Source organism: Vidua macroura, chromosome 21 (genome assembly GCF_024509145.1).
Source record: "Vidua macroura isolate BioBank_ID:100142 chromosome 21, ASM2450914v1, whole genome shotgun sequence".
NCBI lineage: Eukaryota > Metazoa > Chordata > Aves > Passeriformes > Viduidae > Vidua > Vidua macroura.
This window is the reverse complement of record NC_071591.1, coordinates 5,639,029-5,660,600: the sequence shown is the minus strand read 5'-3', so window position 1 is coordinate 5,660,600 and position 21,572 is coordinate 5,639,029. Positions and strand designations below refer to the sequence as shown.

At 44.7% G+C, this 21,572-nt stretch overlaps 3 protein-coding genes across 5 annotated transcripts in view; 2 read left to right on the top strand and 1 right to left on the bottom strand.

Annotated features, from left to right (window-relative positions):
• The first annotated feature begins 2,854 nt into the window (after positions 1 to 2,854).
• On the top strand, positions 2,855 to 8,912 carry PHYHD1 (phytanoyl-CoA dioxygenase domain containing 1). The gene is made up of 11 exons (XM_053996736.1): positions 2,855 to 3,139; positions 3,959 to 4,117; positions 4,627 to 4,702; positions 4,834 to 4,881; positions 6,244 to 6,299; positions 6,484 to 6,546; positions 6,645 to 6,666; positions 7,024 to 7,152; positions 7,672 to 7,788; positions 7,935 to 8,061; positions 8,245 to 8,912. Exons 1-11 carry the CDS (start codon positions 3,107 to 3,109, stop codon positions 8,288 to 8,290), a joined length of 876 nt encoding a protein of 291 aa, XP_053852711.1. The 5' UTR covers positions 2,855 to 3,106; the 3' UTR covers positions 8,291 to 8,912.
• Positions 8,913 to 10,340: 1,428 nt separating this feature from the next.
• DOLK (dolichol kinase) lies at positions 10,341 to 14,965 on the bottom strand. 3 transcript variants are annotated; one of them, XM_053996255.1, is made up of 2 exons: positions 14,897 to 14,965; positions 10,341 to 12,819 (listed from the first exon to the last, which is right to left on the bottom strand). In XM_053996255.1, exon 2 carries the CDS (start codon positions 12,719 to 12,721, stop codon positions 11,150 to 11,152), a length of 1,572 nt encoding a protein of 523 aa, XP_053852230.1. In that variant the 5' UTR covers positions 12,722 to 12,819; positions 14,897 to 14,965; the 3' UTR covers positions 10,341 to 11,149. The 3 variants fall into 3 exon arrangements, with proteins under 3 accessions (XP_053852230.1, XP_053852231.1, XP_053852232.1); XM_053996256.1 differs by lacking the exon at positions 14,897 to 14,965 and adding an exon at positions 14,322 to 14,497; XM_053996257.1 differs by lacking the exon at positions 14,897 to 14,965 and adding an exon at positions 13,839 to 13,964.
• Positions 14,959 to 21,572, top strand: part of NUP188 (nucleoporin 188) — a 25,240-nt gene continuing 18,626 nt past the window's right edge. The window contains exons 1-11 of the mRNA XM_053996253.1: positions 14,959 to 15,055; positions 16,862 to 16,916; positions 17,508 to 17,581; positions 17,803 to 17,887; positions 18,517 to 18,597; positions 18,996 to 19,040; positions 19,620 to 19,712; positions 19,829 to 19,948; positions 20,348 to 20,559; positions 20,994 to 21,108; positions 21,332 to 21,532. Coding sequence (XP_053852228.1) covers positions 15,030 to 15,055; positions 16,862 to 16,916; positions 17,508 to 17,581; positions 17,803 to 17,887; positions 18,517 to 18,597; positions 18,996 to 19,040; positions 19,620 to 19,712; positions 19,829 to 19,948; positions 20,348 to 20,559; positions 20,994 to 21,108; positions 21,332 to 21,532 — 1,107 coding nt within the window. The 5' untranslated portion in view covers positions 14,959 to 15,029. The remainder of the gene's footprint in view (positions 15,056 to 16,861; positions 16,917 to 17,507; positions 17,582 to 17,802; positions 17,888 to 18,516; positions 18,598 to 18,995; positions 19,041 to 19,619; positions 19,713 to 19,828; positions 19,949 to 20,347; positions 20,560 to 20,993; positions 21,109 to 21,331; positions 21,533 to 21,572) is intronic.

Genomic DNA, 21,572 nt, shown 5'->3' with positions numbered 1-21,572 from the left:
TTTCTATGTCTGCTTTCTTTGGTGTTTCCTGTGTATGAAGTCATTCAGCTTCCATGATGTCACTTTTCAAAAGACAGATGTTAATGATTCCAGCTATTGTGTAGGATTATTGGGTTCTTTTACTCATTACAAAAGTCTTAGTGGATTATGACAATCCTCTATGAATTAACTTGATGTATAGAGAAAGAGGTGTTGCTCTGTGACAAGCTGGAGCTGTGTCACAGATTTCACTATCACTTCAACAAGTGTCTGAAACAGTTTCCATTGCTGAATTTAAGGCTGTTGCCATAGGAATTGTCTTCAGACTGGTAAATTACTTCAGTACCTGCCTTCCCCATGGGCTCCTTAACTGGAAATGCTGACAGATAGTGTCTTTCCCAAATCCTGAAGTGTTACAGAGAATCAGCCTGTGACTTCCAAAGAACATTGAGTTTCTGTGCAGCTCTTTTATTGTGTAGAAAGGTGTTTCTCTTGAGTTTTGCCTTTCCTCACTTCCTTTGTGACTACTTGACCACGGTGACATTGGACCCACTTCAGACAGAACGTAAGTGGGCTTTGAAACAGGTGAGTGGGAGTTTGTAATGCTGCTTACTGATGACTTTTAATGAAATGCAAGACTGAACCAAGAAAGGAGAGGACAAAATGTCCCTTGTCATCTAAGGCTCACCTGGACCTCAGCTCCTTTTGGCTGGTTTACCTTTTGGAGGACTTACCTGGTCTTTGAGGAGCTGAGGAAATCATGATTCCTTTGCTCCTTGTTTCTCATTAAATATTCTCTCACTTGTTGCTGATCAAAGACTTCAGGAGAGGTGAGGTGATCCAGTGGAAAATTTTCCTCCTTGATAGCCCTGGCAGTTCCACAGCAGCAATTTTGGTGCCAATGCTGAGCCGCTTGAGCTGGCTTGGCTCCAAACGGCTTCAATAGGAACCCTTACTGGGATAATCATGCCTGTCCAAAGGCATTTGGAACACATCATCTGCACCTTTCCTGCAGACATGGGATGGGCTTTGGCAGCCTCCAATGGAGCTTGCCAGAAGTTTTCTTGCAGAGCTGGCAGGAGAAAATGTTGAGTCTGCAAAAAGAACTCTTGGAGGGGGAGGAAGGGAAGGAAAAGGAGCCATTTCCCACTTTTGTCTAAGTACTGTCAACCTTTCTGTGTAAACTTATGGGGAGAGAAGGCATTACAATGGTAGCATCCTTCTCTTTGACTTTTTTTGGGCATTGTGTGGCTGGAGTGGTTTTCCTCTTGCTGGAAAGGTCTTTCTGAGCCTCAAAATAGGGGCATGGCTGGAGTGGCAAAGAACAGGAGGACTCCTAAGGACAAACACAGAGAGCTCCTGGAACCAGGATGGGTTTTATCTCCTAGTAGTTGTTGCATTGTTTGCTGTGATCTGCTATTTATATTGCTCAAAACATCCCATGGAACAGGAAAACTGTGGTTTGCTGCTGTGGCATGAACCAAAACAGCCTCTGGAGTCATCGTGTGTGCGTAAGGTGGGGAGTGGAGAAGGTGACGTGATAAATTGCTGGGAAAAAACACTGCGTGTGGGAATGAGAAGGACATGACACGACAGTGACGGAGAGGGGCTAAGGAGTGGTGTGGGAGTGTTTTCCAGGAGTGTTTCTCCAGGATTGCTGCCTCCTGGGGAGGGGTGAGATGGGTCACACAATGAGCTTGCAGGCAACAGCCTACAGCTGTCTTTTTTTCCCCACTGGTCATGCATCTTCCTTAAAATTTTTTCCACTCCATCAGCTGGTGAGAGTGTTAAGAGGAAGGAGGAACTACTGGAATTTTTTTTGAGCTTTGCAGCATTGGAGACTGATTTTTTTTTTTTCCTCCAGGTTTATAGTCCAGTGATTAAAGTATCTGGCAGAATTTAGCTTTTTAAACTACTGAGTTTATATCCTCCTGTGTACAGGGAAAAGCTGAAAAAAAGTTAAACCCCTAATTTCCTCTTTATTAAAAAAAAAAAAAAAGTTTTAATAAGGTGCAGAGGGATTTTATCCACGATTCCCTTACAGAATAGTAAACTTAATTTTTTCAAACAACCTCTCTTAAAATGTATTTTCAGTTGCTAGGATGTAAACACTTTTCTGTGAGCATTTTGCATTCCTCCCTTTTGCTGGGTTTTCCTTTGGCTGGGTGAATGATGCAAGAACACGCCCCCATGGTGTTATTTTTTGTGAAGTCCTGCTGCTGCAAGGGTGTTTTCGGTGTTTCCTGTAGGAGCCAAGCTCATTTTCTTCTAGAGAGAAAAACCTTCCCCAGGGATTCCCGATGGGAGGGATGTCTTGGCTGGGAGCGCCACCACTGGGCTGGCAACTGTTGCTCCCTCTCTGCCTTTTAGACCCATTTTCTGCATTTTCCCTCTCTGGTTTGGACTTTGGGTGGATTTGGCTTTACTTATTTGTAAATATTACATGGACTTCTGGAGCTGCAGGAGAGTGAACAGAGCTGCAGGAGAGTGAAGGTGTAAGTTACCAAAAGCAGCTGTGAATGAAAATAGTAGAAGTATTCTCTATGGGTTTTACCAAACCCTCAGTGAAAGCTTTTTACCACATTTTAGTGTGTCACCTCCTGGGCTGGGGAGCCCTTTCAGAGGATATGCTGAAGTGCTGGCAGGACTCACTGACTAAGCAGAAAGGGCTCTATAAGACCTTGAATCAGTACTTTAACTTTGTTCTAAGACATCTTGATCTTTTCTTCACACTTTAATCTTATTTTAACTCTCCCTTATCTTACTTACCCCTGTGATTACCAGTTTAACTGCCTTATTTTTAAATCTGGGTTATTAATTAAAAGCGATTCCTCCTTGGAGCTCAGATGTTCATCAAGTTTGTGATTGCACTTGAATAGAAAATGTTTGTGTGCTTTGTTACCACCAAGAGCCAAAGCAATACTGTGCAGTCCTGAATGTCCCTTCCAGGAGCAAAGAACTGGTGACGGGGACAAAAATCTCTGGAGCTGTGCAAGAGTCCACCTGCCCAGTGCTGGCTTTTATCACATGCTGGGACAAGGATCACGTGGAGAGGCGGGGAGTCAGCCCTGCAGGGCCCAGGTGGCATCGCTGTGTTGGTGGTGGGATCTGGGGAGCTTCTGCCCCGATGGCATCCGTAACCCAGCAGCAGATCCAGAAGGTAAGGAGCTGCTCTGCAGGGAGGGAGCGTGTCCAGAGTGCAGGCAGGTGACACAGTGTGTAGGATGGTCACTGCTAATTAACCTGGCAGCAGGTGTAGCAAAGATCTGCTCTACAAACATTTCATATTCTCCTCAGCTGCTTCTATTACGTTAATTTTGGTGCGTGAGTGTCATGGCTACAAACCCTTCTGGGGGCAGCTTGTCCCACAGAGCTCTTGGAGGGATTTCTCCTTTGCCCCTTCTGTCTGTATTGCTCAGCTCTCATCCCTGAACTCGAAATCTTCCAGGCAAAGGATAATCCCCAGGGTATTCTATATAAAGAAACTGAGTTCCCTGCCAGCAGAGTTCATTTTGTAAAAGATTGTGTAGTGAACTGTGAGAAATCACCCAGGGTTTTTTTTTTTTTCCCTTAGAGAGAACAAAGCTTTCCAGCTTGTAAAGGAATCTCATTCTGATTTGGCACACAGGCATGATTGCCCTGTTTGTGTTAGTGGGCTTGGTAGTTTAATAGCTACTGGTTACAAGTGTTAGATAAAATATTCTTGAACCACAAAAGGCTCTAGTTATGAGATCTTCTCTGTTTTGAGTAGACTGAGGGATTGAAATAGATTGTTCTTAACTGTTTGGAATTTCAGCCTCTTAATTAATCTTTTGCAACAGAAGCCCCTCCTGAAATTAAAAATTAAGAACATGCTGCCTGGCTGCAGAGCTGGAGCTGGGATGCTCTTCACCCTATAAAGGGCCAGAGCTGTTTCCTCTTGCTTTGTGCTGCTTCTCCCGAGGACTCTGGGGAAGAGCAGTCACCCCGTCTCTTCCAGTTCCACAAGGATGGCTTCCTTGTCCTGGAGCAGTTTTTCAGTGCAGAGGAGTGTGACAGCATGAGGAGCCAGATCCAGAGAATCATCGCGGAGATGGAAGTGCCGCCGCACTGCCGCACCGCCTTCTCCACCAAGCAGGAGGAGCAGGTCCAGGAGCAGGTACCGAGAAGGGCAGGGCTGCTCCTGTTGGAGAGCTGGGAAGAGGAAGGGAAAAGGCAAATTGCTGATCAGGGTTTGCTCTGGGGGAACAGGACTCTTCCTTCTAACTAAACATAACACCGGGAGAGGAATTTGCTCTCCAGCTTTTTGCAAATGTTTGCTGGGGTCTTATCAAGAGTCTTATCAATGTGTGGCTCTGCTGTGCTTTCAACCCCTGGTAGCCACAAGCAGCTCTGACAGATCCCTTTGTACATGTTCTGCCGACAGAAAACAGGTTATTTTCCAGGCAGCTAGCAAAAGAAAAGCGAGGTTAACCTCGTGTGAGAGGTTCCCTGATCAGCACAAAGACATGTAGTGTTGTGGAAAGCCTTTTTGAGTGATTTTCCACTGTGTTTTGCTTATGCTGCGGCTTGGTGGGAAAAAGATGCAGGTGAGTGTTAATGCTTTGATTGAAAGTTCATTTATGTTTTTACAAGGATGCTGTCTTTACTGGGCTCTTATCCCTGCAGGGTAGCTCGGATTATTTCCTAACCAGTGGAGACAAGATTAGATTCTTTTTTGAGAAAGGTGTTTTGGATGAGAAAGGTAAGCCCTGCAATGAGCTAGCTACACAGAGGGGATCAGAAAAAGCTGAGTGAGGGATTGGGGACCAGTTTCCAGCTCAAGGAGTGATTCCTGCTTTTCAGACAATGTTAAATTATGGTTTTGTTTTGTAGGTAACTTTCTAATTCCAAAGGAGAAGTCCATCAGCAAGATTGGCCATGGTATGTTTAAAGGATGGCGTTTGGAGAGGGATGGACAAAAGAGATGTGGTTTTGAGACACAAGGATTTCTCCAGACCTGCTCGCTGTACATAACTGTCTCTGCAATTCTCTCCGTGCAGCCCCTCACTCTCTGCTCTCAGAGGACTGGATCTTCTGTCCCAATCCTTTTCAAAAACCCCTTCTCAGAGGTTTTTCAGTGATGAATAGCTCAGAATCACTGACATGCGAAAGTTGGGACTTCAGCCCTTGGCTCTTTTATGTAACAGATTTGCTCTAAAAATTTACCACCTGAGACTGGTGACATTCAGTACAGACCAAACTCTCTCCTATGTCCTGTGCTGTGCTGGGTTGCTGATATTGAAGCTGTCCTCCCTCCTGTGGTGTCACCAACACCTTTTACCCATACTGGTCTGTTTGACCTACTTCTTCTTTCCCAGTTCCTAGACTTGCATTTTGATCCCTTTTGTTTTCCAACAATACATGGAAAATGAGAGCAGGATTCCCTGTGCCTGCAAACATGAACTTTGTTCAGACTAAACTTGACTACATTTGGAAATTCAGTACTGAGAGTTCTTGTTCTTTGGTTTTCTCAGAAAACCACTCTCCTCTTCCCAGGCCCACTGCCATTCTGTCACACTTCAGCTTTTCCTCAAGGGAAGTGAAAACAACTGTAGATTCCTGCTGAGCCAGCAACTTAACAATTCAAAAGCCTTCTCTAGTCTTATTTTCTGTAATTACTTATTTTGGTCAAGTCTCATCCCTTGCCTGAGAGCAGCTCCTGCTGGACTTGAGCATGTGTCCTCATGGCAAATCTGACCAGGATGAGCTGGAGGCACAACTCTGAGTCTTTGCTTTGTGGATTTGTCAGAGCTGGGTTGTAGCAAGAGTCTATGCACACACTCTGACCTGCTGGTTGGGGCTCTCTGAAGGGCACCAAATATGAGCTCTAGCTCCTTTTTGCAGTACTTCACTTTTCTGGTAGGTCTTAAGAGGTGTGTTTGTAAAGGATGAATTCACCCATATGCCTCAGGGTCATGTGTAATGGTTGTCACTTGTGTAATATAATAATACTGAATCACATAATATTTCATTTTGTTCACACAGTTGTACACTGGCTTTTATGTGTGTGCAGTTTGTGGCTAGGGAGTGATAATATTTATAGTCTTTAATGATGATTGTACAACCTCTAAGTGTCCTATTACCTTAGGTGTGATAAGTCACATTTATCCATCTTGGGAGGGATGAAAGTTTCTGGCTGCAATTTATCCTGCTTGGCTGTGGTGTCTGCAGCTCATCACTGAGGGCTACCATGTTCCCTTCTCTCTCTGAAATCTTCTGTCTGAGCCTTGTCTTTCCCCTTAGCTCTACACGCTTACGATCCTGTCTTCAAGCAAATCACCCACTCCCCCAAGGTGCAGGTGAGCTGTTACTGCTTCCTAGAATGGTCTTGGGGAAAAATAATAAATTGCAGAGTAGTTAATTTTAGTTTTCTATAGTCCCAGGAGAGGAGTCATTTTGTCAGTGAAAGGAAATTTTAATATATTCAAATAATAATGCTAAATAGTGTGCAGAAAACATAAATCTTGGAAAATTTTCTTGCAGGAACTGGGAAGAAAACTAGGCCTTGAGAGACCAGTAGTTGTGCAGAGCATGTATATCTTCAAGGTACAGTAATTCAAGTTGTCTTGTCACTCAAGAAATAAGACCCTGTTAAGTGGGAAGCTGTGAAATTCTTCACACATCACTTTTCTTTTTCTTTGCAGCAACCTGGCATTGGTGGTGAAGGTGAGATTTGTGTTATCTCTATATTACACTGCAGAAAATGCTCCTTTAGGAAAGGAATAGTACCAGGGAAAAGGCTCACAATCAGACTTAAACCTGTGAGTTTGCTGGTTCAAACCTTCTTAAAATAATCTTTGAAATCCACATTTTTTCAGAAAAGTTTCTATGTCATATGCAGCTTGAACAAAGAGCTGTTTTTACACTTGCAGCAGGCTAAAAGGTGGTATTTTAATGTCAGATTTAATGTATGTGATAGGTGGGTGGGCAGGGGAGGGCTCTGAGTCAGGGAGATGCAACCCTGAAGTCCTTCTAGAGGAATTGAATCCCACTAAAGACCCCAATGGCAGTCTCTTCTTGCAGTGACACCACACCAGGATGCCAGTTTCCTGCACACGGAGCCTCTGGGCAGGGTCCTGGGGTTCTGGATTGCCCTGGAAGATGCCACACAGGAGAATGGCTGTTTGTGGTTCATCCCTGGCTCTCACACCAGTAAGAGCATGTGTGTGACCACTGCTGGTCACCAGCACAGTTCTGCTTTTCCCCACCTCTAGAGCACACAGAGCAGCTTTAAACTTCTGCTCACTTAAAGATTCACTCAGTGAGTGTAATCATAATGCTCTTCAGGTTTTAAGCTACTCATTCCTCAAATCCTGGAGCCAGCTGTACTCATATCATGGTTTATGCTCCTATAGAAAGCACAAATGGACCAAAGGTTGGTTTTTCATGTGTGTGTGACTATTTGTGTTCCTAAGGGTCTGTTGCAATGCACAGAAGGGACTAAAAAGGCAAACAAAAGGCAGCTGTTTTATCTATTTCTGCCACAGCTGGAAAATCCTAAATATCTACTTAATGAAAAAGACCCCACCCAAATTATTAAGGGAAGTGTGAATATAGTAATAATAAAGTTCCTATCATTACCAAGAGAAATCACTGATATTGTTCCTTTGCTGTGCAGAATGTAGCCAGGTGTTTAATTTTTGTGTGTTTGCTTATTCTGTGGATTTGCAGATGGGATTAACAGGAGGATGGTCCGTGCAGCTTCAGGTGCCTCAACATGTATAGAGTTTGTAGGCTCAGAGCCAGCCTACGACGACAAGCAGTTCATACCTCTGCCCATAAGTAAAGGTACAAACAGCCCCAAACATGGCACTTCACAGCTCAAGAAAACACAAGGGAGCTAAAATCATATTTTAACCCTGCACCTTCCCTCCCACTGGAAAGCCAGAGCTCATCTTTTGGAAAACAGCAGCCCAGGTGATTCTTTCCCACAGGTGGACTCATCCTCATCCATGGCGAGGTTGTCCATAAGAGTGAACTCAACAGCTCGGAGTCCTCTCGCCACGTGTTCACCTTCCACGTGATGGAAGCCAAAGGCACCACCTGGAGCAAAGAGAACTGGTGAGGTTGTGATCCTCACCAGTGGCTGAGGAAATCGAAGCCTTTCCAATGCAATAGTTAGGATAACTGTTGGGGGTCTTGCCTGTACAGTTTGTTGGTAGTGCCTCAGCTGGCGTTGATTTTGTACCTGCAGAACTGGAATAGCCTCTGAAGTTTTGCTTTCTCCTCTTCTTTACTCCCTAGGCTCCAGCCAACTCCTGAACTGCCTTTTCCATCGCTCTACACTTGAAGTTAGTGACTGGCTTGTGGAGTCAATAGCTGATAGCTGATCAATATTCCTTTCTGATTGTTCATTCACAATCTCTTTAAAAGTAACCTCCACTAGATCAGCTCTCAATGTTAATTTATCCTCCTCCTCAAAACCAGGACCATTATAACAGCCCAAAACCTGCAGCAGACAGAAGCTTCTACTGCAGCAGGAGCCCTGCCAATATGAGAGTAGTCACCCAGTCCTTTTGGTAAGGAAACACCTTCAGTCTTGAAAACAAACCAGTGAAGACCATTGCACCTTGACTGGGACCACTTACCAAGTATTTCTCCTTGTAGATACTCAGTATTTTCCGGTGTTTAAGAGCTTAAGTGCATTTCTTGGCTGGTTGACTCCAGCAATGCAAGTGCACATGTTGTGGGGAGATGTTTGATTTTCACCCCTAGTTTTCTGTCTTATTGTTGGAATAACAGTGATATAAAACGATCTTGTTGTGGGTGAAATGAAGCAAGAAGTCTGCTTTTTATAGTCAATCTTCTAAGTACTCCTGGCAGAGAGTAGCTGAGTGTTTTCTCTGAGTGTGATTAAAAATACAACAATTTTTAAAGATTCGTGTTGAAATGATGGAAACAAAGAACCTCAATCAAACTCTTTACACTTAAATAAAAAGATAGAAATTCTTGTTTTCATCTCCATCATCTTTTCTTTGAGGAAGACACAATATGACCTCCAACAGATGGGGACAGTGCTAAACTGTGAGCAGCTGGAACTCTCAATATGCACAAGAATAATTTCTATCTCCAAAACCTCACCAAACCCAAACCAACTTAGAGCAAGTAATGTTTGGAAATGCAAGCTACATCCCAGGCAAGCTCCAGTCTGTATCCTGAACTGAACAGAAGCTGTGTAGGTGTGATTTCACCAGCACTGGTGCAGCAGCAACCCTGAGACAGGAGCCCAGTGTCACCAATACAAGAATTATATCAGAGTAACCCTAAGGCTGCTGAGGGCTGTGGTAGAGTGGACCCAAATCTTACTGACTCATCTCTTTCAAAAGTAAATTGGGGAGCTGGGTCATGGCAACAGCAGGATCATTGAATGCAAAATTTCTGCATTCAAAAATGACCTTTCCTACAGTTTGTTTGAAAGTTGGAAGCAGGGTGGAAGGAAAGCAAATTTCTCTGGTGCAATTTATGAGATCAGTGGTGAAGGCTGTGGCTTGTGACAGAAGCAACTCAAGTTTTGTCTATGTCCTTCCATGAGAGCAGTTAATAATTTAGAATTCTGCTGAGGAGGGATAATTTGTCCTGCACCACTACCAGCACCACAACCATCTACTTTGAGTGCATAAATAAGATTTTAAAAAGCTGGATTGATTGGCAGGATTTCCTGTTAAACATGAAGGAAACAGCCCAGCAGTTACTGAGTTTGGTTTCCCACACAGTCCCTGACAATTTACTGTGTTAGTAACCAGCTGTGGCATCCTCAGGAAAAGCAGCACCAAATTCCAGGAGCCCTTCCCAGGCAGGAGGATGAATTGGGCAATGCTGCTTCTCAGCTATTCCAGTCCTGGCTTGTTGCAGGGACACACAATACTGGATTCTGGAGCTAATTCTGCTGACTCAGGCACTGGTTTCACTCCACCCCTGGTCTTAGGCTCCCTCCCAAGGCATGGCCTCAGAGCTACAGGCCTGCAGGACGGTGTTGTGTAAGGTACCTTGGACTTCCCCCAGACTGTTCCCAAAAGTGAATTTAAAAAGGGTCAGAAGTGAACTTCATGGTGCAAACTAGAAGCCTGGGATGACAATCTTCTGCTTGGACACATCCCTGGAGACAGGAAGGGCACCATTGTTCTAATGGACACTAATGGGCAAACCAGTGAGAAGAGACTGTTGATACAGAAGGGTTTCATACATAGAAATGAAGTGCTTTTTTTGGCCACAAAATGGTAGTTGTAATTTTAATTAAATGGATGGAATTCAGTAGCTTTAGTCAATTTGTTGATAGAAGCATTTTTATACGTTATTTGATTAAATATCTGGCTGAAAAAAAAAAGTGAAAAGTAGGAAAGTGTAATAGTAGAAAATTTTATTGACTTTGACAGATGTTCTGCTTTCAGGATTAATGTGTAATTAGTTTTAGCTGTGACTTAGCTTAATTTCCCCCCCTCTCCCCAATATTCCTTCCAAATTAATTTGGAGATTAAATCTTGAGAAAGATAAAACATTTTTCTTGCTGAAGCAAACTTCAGGGCTAAAGATCCACTGTTCTTATTAGTATGGTCTGGAATGAGCAGTGTCTGACATCCCCAAACCTTCACCACCCACCCTGGATAACTCGGCTGTGGCAAATACTGATTTTGGAGTTGTGTTTGTGCATCGTGGTGTGGTTTTGGCTCTTGCTGATGAGGACTGGACATAGCTGGACACTTGTTCCTGGTTCCTGTGCCCCCCCCATTATCAAACATGCTTTACATCGTGCTTATACAGACATCAGAGTTCACACATTAAACACGAGGTGTGGGACTCGGTACAGAAAACAAGGTACAGTACAGAGGTAGCAACATCTGAGAGACTTGCTTGTTTATTTTTTCCTCTCTAATTGACTTACCTCTTCTTCCCTTGGGCACCCAGAAGAAACTTAAATTGGATTATTAAACACAAGTGCTGCTTTTATCAGTCATGTTGCTGTTAGAACATAAATCTGTCTATTTTTAACAGGGGTAAAAACAATCAAAATCTTTATTTTAAATTAGTCTTTCTCATTTCTGTTCTCAACAGCTTTCTCTGCTGTACCGAAACATCAGCTTTGAGCTTTCACTGAAGTGCATTTTCTAGTACCTTTCTCTAGGAAGGGAGAAAACTGTTCCTGGAAGTGCTTCTATGCCATGAGCATGATCTGGAGGTAGAGAGGCAACAGCAGATTATCAATTTGAGTCGTGTAAGCTTCCAAAAGAGAAACCAAACTCACAGATGCTAGAATCCAGGCATAGCTGGAGTTCAGATTCACACTGCTGTCAAAGATCAGAATGAGAGCCACAGCAATGATCTGAGCAAAAATAGCTGTCATTGTCCCTTCAAAGGTCTTCTTTGTTCCTGGCCATTTGATTTCTCCCATTGTACTGCCAAAAACAGAGGCAATGGTGTCTCCTACCCCTACTGCCAGCACTCCAGAGTAGGGGACCAGTGCCCCTGCCCCGGGCAAGGTGCCTTTAGGAGCACAAGATCTGGGAAACAACCACACTGGGAGGGACATGCCAAGGAGGAGATAAATATGAGTCAAGATTAGAGGTCCACTGTCTCTTTCATCCAAGAAGAGAGAGAGCAAATGCCTCAGGGTTTGTCCAAAAGGTTTGATCCTGAAGTACCGAACGTACTCTAAGAAGATAAACACTGCCAGACACAGCACTGCAGCAACATAGAGGAGCTGGCGGTCATAAATTAGTCCGGGAACGTAAGTAGCTACAACAATGAAGTGGAAATATTTCCTGGTTATAGTTGAGGCCTGGTGTTTTTTAGATTCAGATGATCTCTTAGCATTCTGGTAGAAAACCACCCCACATGCTGAGGCAGCCAAGAAAGTCCAATACACAAGGAGGTAAAGTCTTGTCTGTGTCTGAAACAGAAACTGGAGCAGCCAGAACAAAGGGTTCCTCTGGATCAGTCGGTACAGCCAAGGCATGATGACCCCTAAGCCTAACACTGCTGTCATCATGTGGAAAAACATGGAGGAGATCCACGTGCCCGAATCCATGAAAACGAAGAGCACGGTGAAAAAAAGACCAAGAAGAACAACTCCGACAACTGCTACCAGAAGGAAGAAGTCAATGGGATCCCCTCTGCCCTCAATTACATTCAGTGAGCGTTTAATGAGCTGATTGAGAACAAAACTTACACCTCCGAGAACCAGCAGCGCTTCGCCGGGAGTAAAACATCGAGGCAACAAGTACAGCAAGATCATACTGAGGTAGACAAAAATGAGCAGCACTTCTAGAACCTCTATCACTTCTGAGACAGTCAAGGAATGTTTCATGGTGTAGATAATTACGCTGCCAGCAACGCCAGTCAGGATGCAAGTGTTGGTTGGCACAGGTTTGGTGATGCCAACTGCTAGGACGGACAGGAAGAGAGCGAGCAGCATTCCCGTGGAAGCCACGACGATGCCGAAGCGCTCGAAGTAGACGATGCCGGCAGCCCTGCACCTCTCCTTCATCACCACCCCCAGCAGGGGGATGACCATGCTGGCGGGCAGGAGGCCGCTGTTGGCTGCCCCCCGGAACTGGAACACGGCCCCCCCCTGCTGCAGCAGCCGGTCCCACTTGAACTGGACGTAGAAGGCCTGGGCGGCCAAAGCCACGGCGCACCAGGAGAAGCGGTCCCACACCACGGCGTGCACCGACAGCACCACGGCGAACACCAGCAGCGACTCCACCAGCACTGCCTTGTTTGACATGGTTCCAGCCCAGCCTGCCTCAAGCTTGCAGAATCTCAGGAGCCCCGATGTGCTCAGTTGTCCATTAGGAAGAATTCCCTTCCATGCTACTGCAATTGCTATTAAAAAAAAAAAAAAAAAAAGCAAGCAATTAAAGCAACTACTTGGACAGCTGAACTGTTTGCACAGCTGTTTGGTCCTTAAACTCGATTTAAACTGATAAAGTGACAATTGCTAATGTCAGCACACAGATGAATTAAAAAAAAAAAAAGTGAGGTGAGCAAATCCTGCAGTTCACCTTCTCTAAGTGAAGGCTCACAGCTCACTGACAGCCCTGCAAACCAAACTTTGCTTTAAACTTTTGGACTGGAAGGTAAGCACTTAAGATAATCAGCAACAGGCACATTTACTCCGTTAGATTATATCTCATCTTATCTCCTTCAAAGAATTGTGGGCATTGACAACATTGTGCAATTCTCACCAGCATTTATTGCTTTCTGGCAACCTTGATTTCTCTATGGATACATAATTTGAAAATCGGTCATATGTAAACCTCTGCCATTACACTGGCACCTCTTCTGGGATCTTTGAAGTTCTCAGGTTCTTTATTTTTATTGGAAATATTATGGTTGATCCAGCTGTGAAACAGGGGCTTACTTTATCCTTTCTGGCCCACTCTTAAGCTGATTAGCAGCAAAGTCTTACTAAATTCTGCTCCCCAAGTCTCAATGCCAGTATCTACACCAGCTCCCTCATGGAAGGCCAAAAGTTTATTTAAGGTTCTATTTTGGGTTTTCAGCCAGTGTTCAATGGTGACACCAGATTACAAAGTTGACAAAGTAATAGGAATATTACTGAGGAACTATTACAGTTTGTACTGTCAAACTTCCTTAGTGTGTCTGCAGTGTTTAGATATTTATAACTTTGTACTGAAAACTTAATTATTGATGGATTGCTTTTTGGCATCCTTATCCATATAGCCTGAAATACTTGATTGCCAAACACCTTCATTACATGCACTGTTGCTACACAGCTCCTTCAGGCCAAATGTAATCTTTTGTCATTGCAATTAAATTTTAAACAGGAGAAGAATTAATCATACAATCAGTAAAACAGAACTGGTCTGGGCAATACCTACCTCCAACCAATAACAGTTTTTGGGTTGTACTCCCTGCTGTTTCTGAGCACTGGGGACGGGGAAGCCTAAGGCTTATTTGAGAAGAAGCAGAGTAAATGCCACCTGCCAACCAAAGACCGAGTCCTCCTACTCAGTCTGGCAACCTTAAGATTGCACTGACACCAGATGACACAAGGAAAAACGAGCCACCACAGCTTTGGTCACGATGAAGAGACTCATTTATTTTCTCTGACTCCAATCTTTTATAGTTCTCAAAAGGTGCCAGTGGATTGGAGGGTGAACGTGCCACCTCTCCAACGACACTGGACAAACCACCTGTACATCAAATTTCTCTGCCTCTATGAAAGAGTGCAGAACAATAGGTTGTTTACAGAAAGTTGTGTGGGAAAGTTCTCTACAAGAATGTAAACTCAGAAGGCTTTAGAAAACTCTTGAAAATCAGGGCGACAATTGCACCCCAGCTCCCGTATCGATGGCACGTACAGCTCCCCCGCCAGGCTGCAGAATTTCACCCTGCCTGAGGTCTCTGATGGAGCAGCTCTGAATGTTTAGACCTGACAATCTGCAACGCGCTGTATTTCACTGCTGAGTTATTTCGTTTTCTTGTGCCTGCCGCAATCCCCTCCTCTGCACCTTCTTTCAGGTAATGTGCCGCTCTCTCATCATCGAACGGGACCCACCGCCTGCGCTTCAAGCCGGACCGAGCGTTTTGTGCCCGTCTCGCTCTCCGCGTGCCGGCTGCTCAGGGCAGGGAAGCTTTCCACTGACGCGCTGCCAAACATCCGCCTCGCTGCAGCCCCTGCCTGCTCCCTCTCTTCCCCACGACCCCGCAGCGCTGTGGACGCCCCTCAACCCGCGGGCTGCCCGCGCCCTGTCCTTCTACGCTGCTCGCCGCCGCCTCTCGTTCCCCTCAGCCGCGACACCCACATCCCAGCCTCCGCTACTGGGAACGACATCCGCCCGCGGGCGGTGTCGGAGGCGCTCGCGGGTGATTCCCGATTCCAGCGCGAAGCTGCGGCCCCGGCCCGGCCGCCCCCGGGAGCCCAACGCGCACCCACCTCGCAGGGCGCCGCCATCTTGCCGCGCCGCCTGTCACATGACCCACATATGGGGGCGTGGCTTGTGCGGCACCACGTGACACCGGCGTGGTGGAGGGAGGCAGCCCCCGGGTCACGTGACAACGGAGCGAAGATGGCGGCGGGCGGGCTGAGCGCGAGGTGCGGGGCCGGGGCCGCTCGGGCGGAGGGAACGCGGGGGCAGCGTGGGGGAGGCCCCGGCTCTCGCTGCGGGCGGACCGCGCTCCGCGGGACCGGGGGCCGAGAAGGGCTGGCGGGGAGGGGGCGCAGCGCGGGGCAGGGAGGTTTTAACTGCGGCGGGGCGCGCGCCGGGCTGGCCCCGCCCCCGCCTCGCGCGCGCGGTGAGGCCCCGCCCCCCCCGGCTGAGGGACCCTCAGGGACCCCCGGCTCAGAGACCGGAGTGAGGAGCGACTGTCGGGGGTTTTGTGGTTATTCGGTTCTGCCGTGCGACATGAGGCGCCGGGCAGCGCTCTGGGGCAGCCGCTGCTTTGGCGGGGCCGGGGGCCCGATCCGCGCTCCCTTGGCGGCGGTGCCCGTCAGACGCTCGGCTCTTCCCTGGGGCTCGGGGCGCGGCTCCCGCAAACGTGTGAGTCAAAATACACACGTGGAAATGTGTAACGGAAGCGATTTAATGAATCCCGTGTTCAGTGATCATCTTAGTTCGGTGGTTTCGTTCCTCCAGAGCACGTTTTTTGTTATTTATTATAACGGTTTTTTGTTCTGGAGTTTCACTAGTGTCTAATTTTTATTAAATTAATGACACCTCTGTTACTTGTGGTCGTATACAGAGAGCTTTCCTTCCTTAGCTGTCTTGGAGCCTTATTAATGAGGGGACAACAAACCACAGTCTGTTTTATTCACAGAGGAGATTGTGAAGGAGTGAAAAGTAGGTGGGTTGGCGTTGCTAGGCTGGGGCTCAGATTTGACAATAAGTGAAAGAAACTGCGTGCAAGACAAATGAAGGCACTGATCTGACATGATCACTGAACACGGGATTCATTGAATTGCTTCTTTCACATTGCTGTTCAGTTCTTGGTAAATATCTGGGCCTTGGGGTGCTCTGTTCATGGCAGAGAAGTGCACCCGGCTATCGAGGAATGAGCAGGGAGCAATTACGCTGATGGGTGTGCTGGAAATAACAGGTGTTGTCATTCATTAAGTGTTACCACATGGCAGGAGTCACAGATGACTTTTACTGCCACAGTGAGTTATTTTAATAATGTTATTCTAAAAATAAGGCAATGAGTGTTCTTGTGTAGACAGTCTTTGTGTGGGGAGTTGGAGTGTTTAAATCCTCATTTGTAATGTGTTGCTAGCAAATCGTTTATCTAAATGAAATACTCTTTTTGGCAAATATCTTTTCTCTGGGCTGTTATAGGGAGACTTCTTTTTGAATGCATGTGCCAGGGTCAGGGAGTGATCTGTAATTTTTATAGTGCAGGTTGGCTTTTCTACAGAGATCTCTTGAAGAAATGAGAAGCTGAGTGTAAATGTTCTGGTGTCTGTGTAAAGATGGTGGAGTTTTTCACTTCATACAATTTTATGCTCTGCCTAGAGTGGATGATGAAACTGATGGAAAACTTTGTTTGAAGGAGAGCATTGAATGAAACAGTAGAATATTGCTTTATGCTTTAATTTTCTTCTTAGGAGCCTTAAATGTTCAGATAGCAAAATCAAATTGAGCTGGTAACCCAATATCAATGTGAAGCTTTGATGTGAATTCACAGGTCTTGCTATGTCAGTTGTCACCCTCCCTGGGTTTTTCCTTGTTTTTTCTAGGACATGTGAAACTCATTAGCTAAAAGCTAATGTTCCTTAAATCATTTTTCTTGCATCGCAGTGTCATTCGCTGCAAGTTAATTGTAGGTTTGAAAAGTGTAAGCTAAATGGAAGCCTGGAATAACATTCATCATTAAAATGCTCTCCACCTTTTCCTTGTGTTTGCAGGAGCAGCAGAGAATTATGGACAATTCTGCTGGGCAGATCAGCTTTAAGAGAACCAGTAAGTTCATTCCCTGCAGAACAGGTTTGGCCATCACTTACTGGGCTCTGTGGCCAAACACATCATTTGTACATCTCTTTGAATATTGGTGAAAACATTTTCTGCTGCCCTTCCTTCTTTCGCAGCATGATTTTTGTTCCTATACCTCTGCTACTTGTTCATTCTTCCACTGCTTGTTTTCAGCTGCTGCATGAACTGCCTGGAAGGGTGTATGGAAAAGGTGGTTCCTTTTCTGGAGTGGGCACAAGTGCTGCTGCCTGGATTGCCCTGGGGTGTTCATGTGTGGTACAACTGCTGTCTTATATTGAGGGCTGGAGCCTGTGCTTTCAAGAATTTGGCCAGAGGTTGGGAATCCAAATGTTTCTAAACCCAGTCCATTGCCTCTCTTTTCCCCACCCTCCCTAGGAATGGGCAGTGCAGCTCCCTGGCCTGTTCTGTACTGCATCTGGAATCACTCTGAGCCATAGACACCTGTCTTGTGTTATTCCTGCTTCTTTGTGGTGGGGGGATTTCTTTGCTGAAGTTTAACAGATCTGATGTTTGGTAATGCACTTTGAGGAGTCTGTTCAGTGGTGTTTGGTTCTGTTTTAGGCTCAGATTGCTGCAGAGTTGAACAAGCACTGGCAGAGGCTGTTAGAGGGACTGTCATACTACAAACCACCGAGGTACAGTCACTGCCTGCCTTTAGAAATGAATCTCAAATGTGGAGTTTCCTAGTAGATAAAGAAAACTTACAGAGTTTTGTTGTATGAAGTATTGAAAGGTCACTGAGGAAGAAGCAAATGTTCAGTTTAAACTGATAGATTGGAGAACTTTAAAATTATGCCTATTTAATTTTTCTTGAGATTGCTGCGTTTTTAATGACTAAAATTTCTTTTCACTTTAGTACAACTTCAGCAGAAAAAATTAAAGCTGATAAAGATGTAGCTGCTCCACTAAAAGAGTTGGGTCTGAGAGTCAGCAAGTTTTTGGTGAGTGAAACTGCTCTTGGATTATTTTTTATCCCTGGAATGAATTGTTGCAGGATTCTGATAATGAAGTAATCTTCATGATGTTGAGTAGAGAGACACTTAAAGTCCTTTCAGTTCAAAGTAATCTAAAGGATGTTCTAAAGTACATGTTGAGGCTCTAGGTCAAACTTCCAAAGTGATGAGTAACTTTGAGATACTGTGGTTTTCCTGGTCCTTTTCAGGAGCAGCCACCTGCTATGGGTCTGAGTTGGGTTCTTCCAGGCCAACTGCTCAGCTAAAAAGCTGATGTCCCTCAAATCAGTTGCCTTATTTGACAATCCTCTCAGTTTACCTGCAAGGTTCTGTTTCTTTAAGGCAGAAATTTAGAGTTCAGTGGCTGGTGGTACCTTTATTTAAATGACTGGTGCTTCTTTAGCTGAAGTTAAACTGCAGCTCAGTGACATTAAAGGTTATATATTTGGCTTTAAAAGAAGTGCTGATTAAAGCATTTGCCTGGTGCAAAAATATTCTTTTGGCACGTTATTTGTTTTGAAGAGAAGAGCTGCCTGAGTATTTGAAGAGGATATTAATCTTGAATGAATTCTGTTGCCTTTTATTAATTTCAGATAATTTCTCTTTCTTTTGTTCAGGGTCTGGATGAAGAGCAGAGTGTGCAGTTATTACAATCTTATCTTCAGGAGGATTACAGAGGAACAAGAGACTCCCTGAAGGTCCATAGCACCCATGTTCTATTTACTCCACATCTTTCCTTAATAACAGTAGTTTTTTGATGCAAATGGTCACATGTGAATCCTAGTTCTGACTGGGAAATGGCTTTGTAGCTTTTCTTCTCTGGAGCTGCATCCAGTCTTATCTCTTCCTTCTTGGAGCTCTGCAGGAGCTCAGCCTCTCTTTCCATCACAGGAATACAGGAAAGCTACAGATTTGTGAATGAGAGTGGGGCTGAAAAATAAATACGTAGTTAAAAATGAGTGGTTCGACTTTGCTTTTGGAATCTGTCTTTCCAAATGAAAGAAAATTATCTTTTCTTTTAGTCATTTTGTGAACATATGTTTTGTCAGTAGGCATTTCTCCAGTAGCTGTTTATTTTGTTGTATTTTGTTTACAGACAGTTCTTCAGGACGAAAGGCAGAGTCAGGCTCTGATGCTGAAGGTTAGTCATTTCCATTTGTATTTTCTGTGGAAAAGATCTGTTGGCAGCAAACCTACTTTATTTCTGTGGAAAATCTTGAAATAATTGAAATATTCCTTCATATAAAGGATGGCTTTTAGAAAGCGCTTCTGAAATTGAGGGATGTGCGTGTAGACTTGAAGAGCGTTAGTAATTGCTACAGAAATGAAATTTTAGGCTTGATATTAAGGAATTTAGCTGGGTAGATGTAAACTGCCTTATTTTCCAAAGCTTGTAGGTTTGTGTTTCACTCTCTGACATGACAAGATTGATGATCATTTCTGACAGAGGGTAATAGGGATGTCTTTTTGCCTTTCTTTTCCATGTTTTCTCATTCAACAGTGTAATTATAGACCTGTCGTTATGGCAATGCTAGATTGAGTTCTGTAATGTTTATTAAGTGGTGGTTATTTTCCTCAAATTCAGAACTGCTCCGCTGAAATTCCATCTGTAGTAACTCTGTATTCCTGTGGTGAAGGCCTTGGCAGTGGTTGGGAGAGGGAGGTGGCTGGTAGTTAGACACTGTGCCAGGTTGGTATTGATGGCACTTTACATTCACAGCTTGCTGACTACTACTATGAGGAGAGGATCTGCATCCTGCGCTGCGTCCTCCACCTGCTCACCTATTTCCAGGATGAGAGACACCCTTACACAGTGAGTACAGGATATCATGTCATTGAAACAGGCCAAATGTGGGGTAATTCCCTGCTTGTGCAAAAAGCCCACCAGTGTGCATGTGAGAAGTTCATGGACTTGTTTGTTTCTTTAAGGCACAGTACTTCCAGTGTGTTGAAAAGTTGGACAAGGAGCTCGTTCCGAATTACCGCAAACAGTTTGAAGCGCTGTACAAAGCAGAAGCTCCTACATGGGAAACACATGGAAATCTCATGGTATTTTGTTTCTTACTATTATTTCTCAATCTTATAAAGCAATTTCTTATATGTAGTGTATTGGAAAATACATCTGTACAGATGCAGTTAAACAGGACATTTCTCCTGGTCCAAGAAACATAAAATTTGTTTTCTCTGTAACAGAACACACTTTTGCTCAGAGACAGAGTTTTGTGAAACTTACTGTTCCTTGTAATAAATCTGTGGAAAGCACTGGGCCAACAGAGCCATTTATGTGTAGTTGTTCATGATCTCTCTGGACCTAGAGTGGCTTTCCTTGCCATTGACACAGTTGCTGGCTGCACAAGCTGTTGAAATGCCTCCACACTTCTCAGCTTCTGACTTCTTTGGCTGCCTTGTGAGCTTTGACTTGTGATGGTGGAACTTTCCTTTGTGCAGACAGAACGTCAGGTTTCCCGGTGGTTTGTGCAGTGCCTTAGGGAACAATCCATGCTCCTGGAAGTCATCTTCCTCTACTATGCATACTTTGAAATGGCACCTGAGGAGCTCCTGGCATTTGCAAAGATGTTCAAGGAGCAGGGATTTGGCACAAGACAAACCAACAGACATTTAGTAGATGAGAGCATGGATCACCTCGTGGATCGTATTGGGTAAGTGTTGTGTGTATTTGTGATGTGGGTACAGAGCAAAACAACTGTTTTTCTCAGGAAAAAATGCATTTATAATTATATCTTCGTTGTTCTGTGTGGGTCATGACTCGAAGGGGGAATGAGAATCCTGCCATACCTCCTGGTGGCAGAGAGTTATAATGGTGGAAAAGCTGTATTCAAATTTCAGTGACTCTTTTTTGTCTGTTCAACCAGAAAAGGTAGTTCTGAAGATTGTATTTTTTCCTGTACCAGCATTTCAAGACAAAATTTGGATTATATGCAGTTCCTTTCTTGTAATTTCTTATTGCTTCAAAGAAAGCTGAACAAAGCAAACTAAAGGCTGCTTTTTGACCTCTTATAGTTAAAAAAAACCTCACCTGAATTCTCAAATAAAGTTACTGACCTACTTGTTTTTATTCTCCTACTGCTTGTAGCTACTTTAGTGCTCTTATTCTGGTGGAAGGCATGGAAATTGACTCCCTCCATGAGCGCGCTTTGGATGACAGGACAGAGGAACACAAGTTGGCCAGCAATCAGCACATCCACCAGGTAAAACACTGGCAGAGTAACCAACCCCTCCTCAAGCCTAACAGTACAGAACTTACTGTGATTACCCAGGCTGTGTCTGTCAACTTCTGGTCCTTGTGCTTGTTGGACAAGTGTAGAAACTGTCATCTACATACCCTGAGAAGGACACAATCAGCTATGTGCTTGTTGAGTATGAATTACTTTCAGATCTCAGTTATTTTGCTTTTGATTTGTCTCTGTGCAGGAGATGGACAATCAGCTGCTGCAGTTAGGGGATGTCTCACATCATGCTCCGGTGCTTTTGGCCTGGGCTCTGCTCCGTCACACCATAAACCCAGAGGAGTCCACAAACATCATCAGGAGGATGGGCAGCACTGCTATCCAGCTGAATGTCTTCCAGTATCTGACAAAGCTGCTGCGGTCCCTCAGCAGTGGGGGCAAGAATGTGAGTTTCTTCAGTTGTACATGTAAGCTTTTGACGGTCT

Bases quoted from the DNA above. Each gene is read 5' to 3' on its own strand.
- PHYHD1 (XM_053996736.1), top strand. From the start codon at position 3,107: ATGGCATCCGTAACCCAGCAGCAGATCCAGAAG. The intron at 4,703-4,833 runs GTAAGCCCTGCA...TTTGTTTTGTAG, and splicing joins AGGTGTTTTGGATGAGAAAG to GTAACTTTCTAATTCCAAAG. The intron at 7,789-7,934 runs GTACAAACAGCC...TCTTTCCCACAG, and splicing joins ACCTCTGCCCATAAGTAAAG to GTGGACTCATCCTCATCCAT.
- DOLK (XM_053996255.1), bottom strand. From the start codon at position 12,721: ATGTCAAACAAGGCAGTGCTGGTGGAGTCGCTGCTGGTGTTCGCCGTG.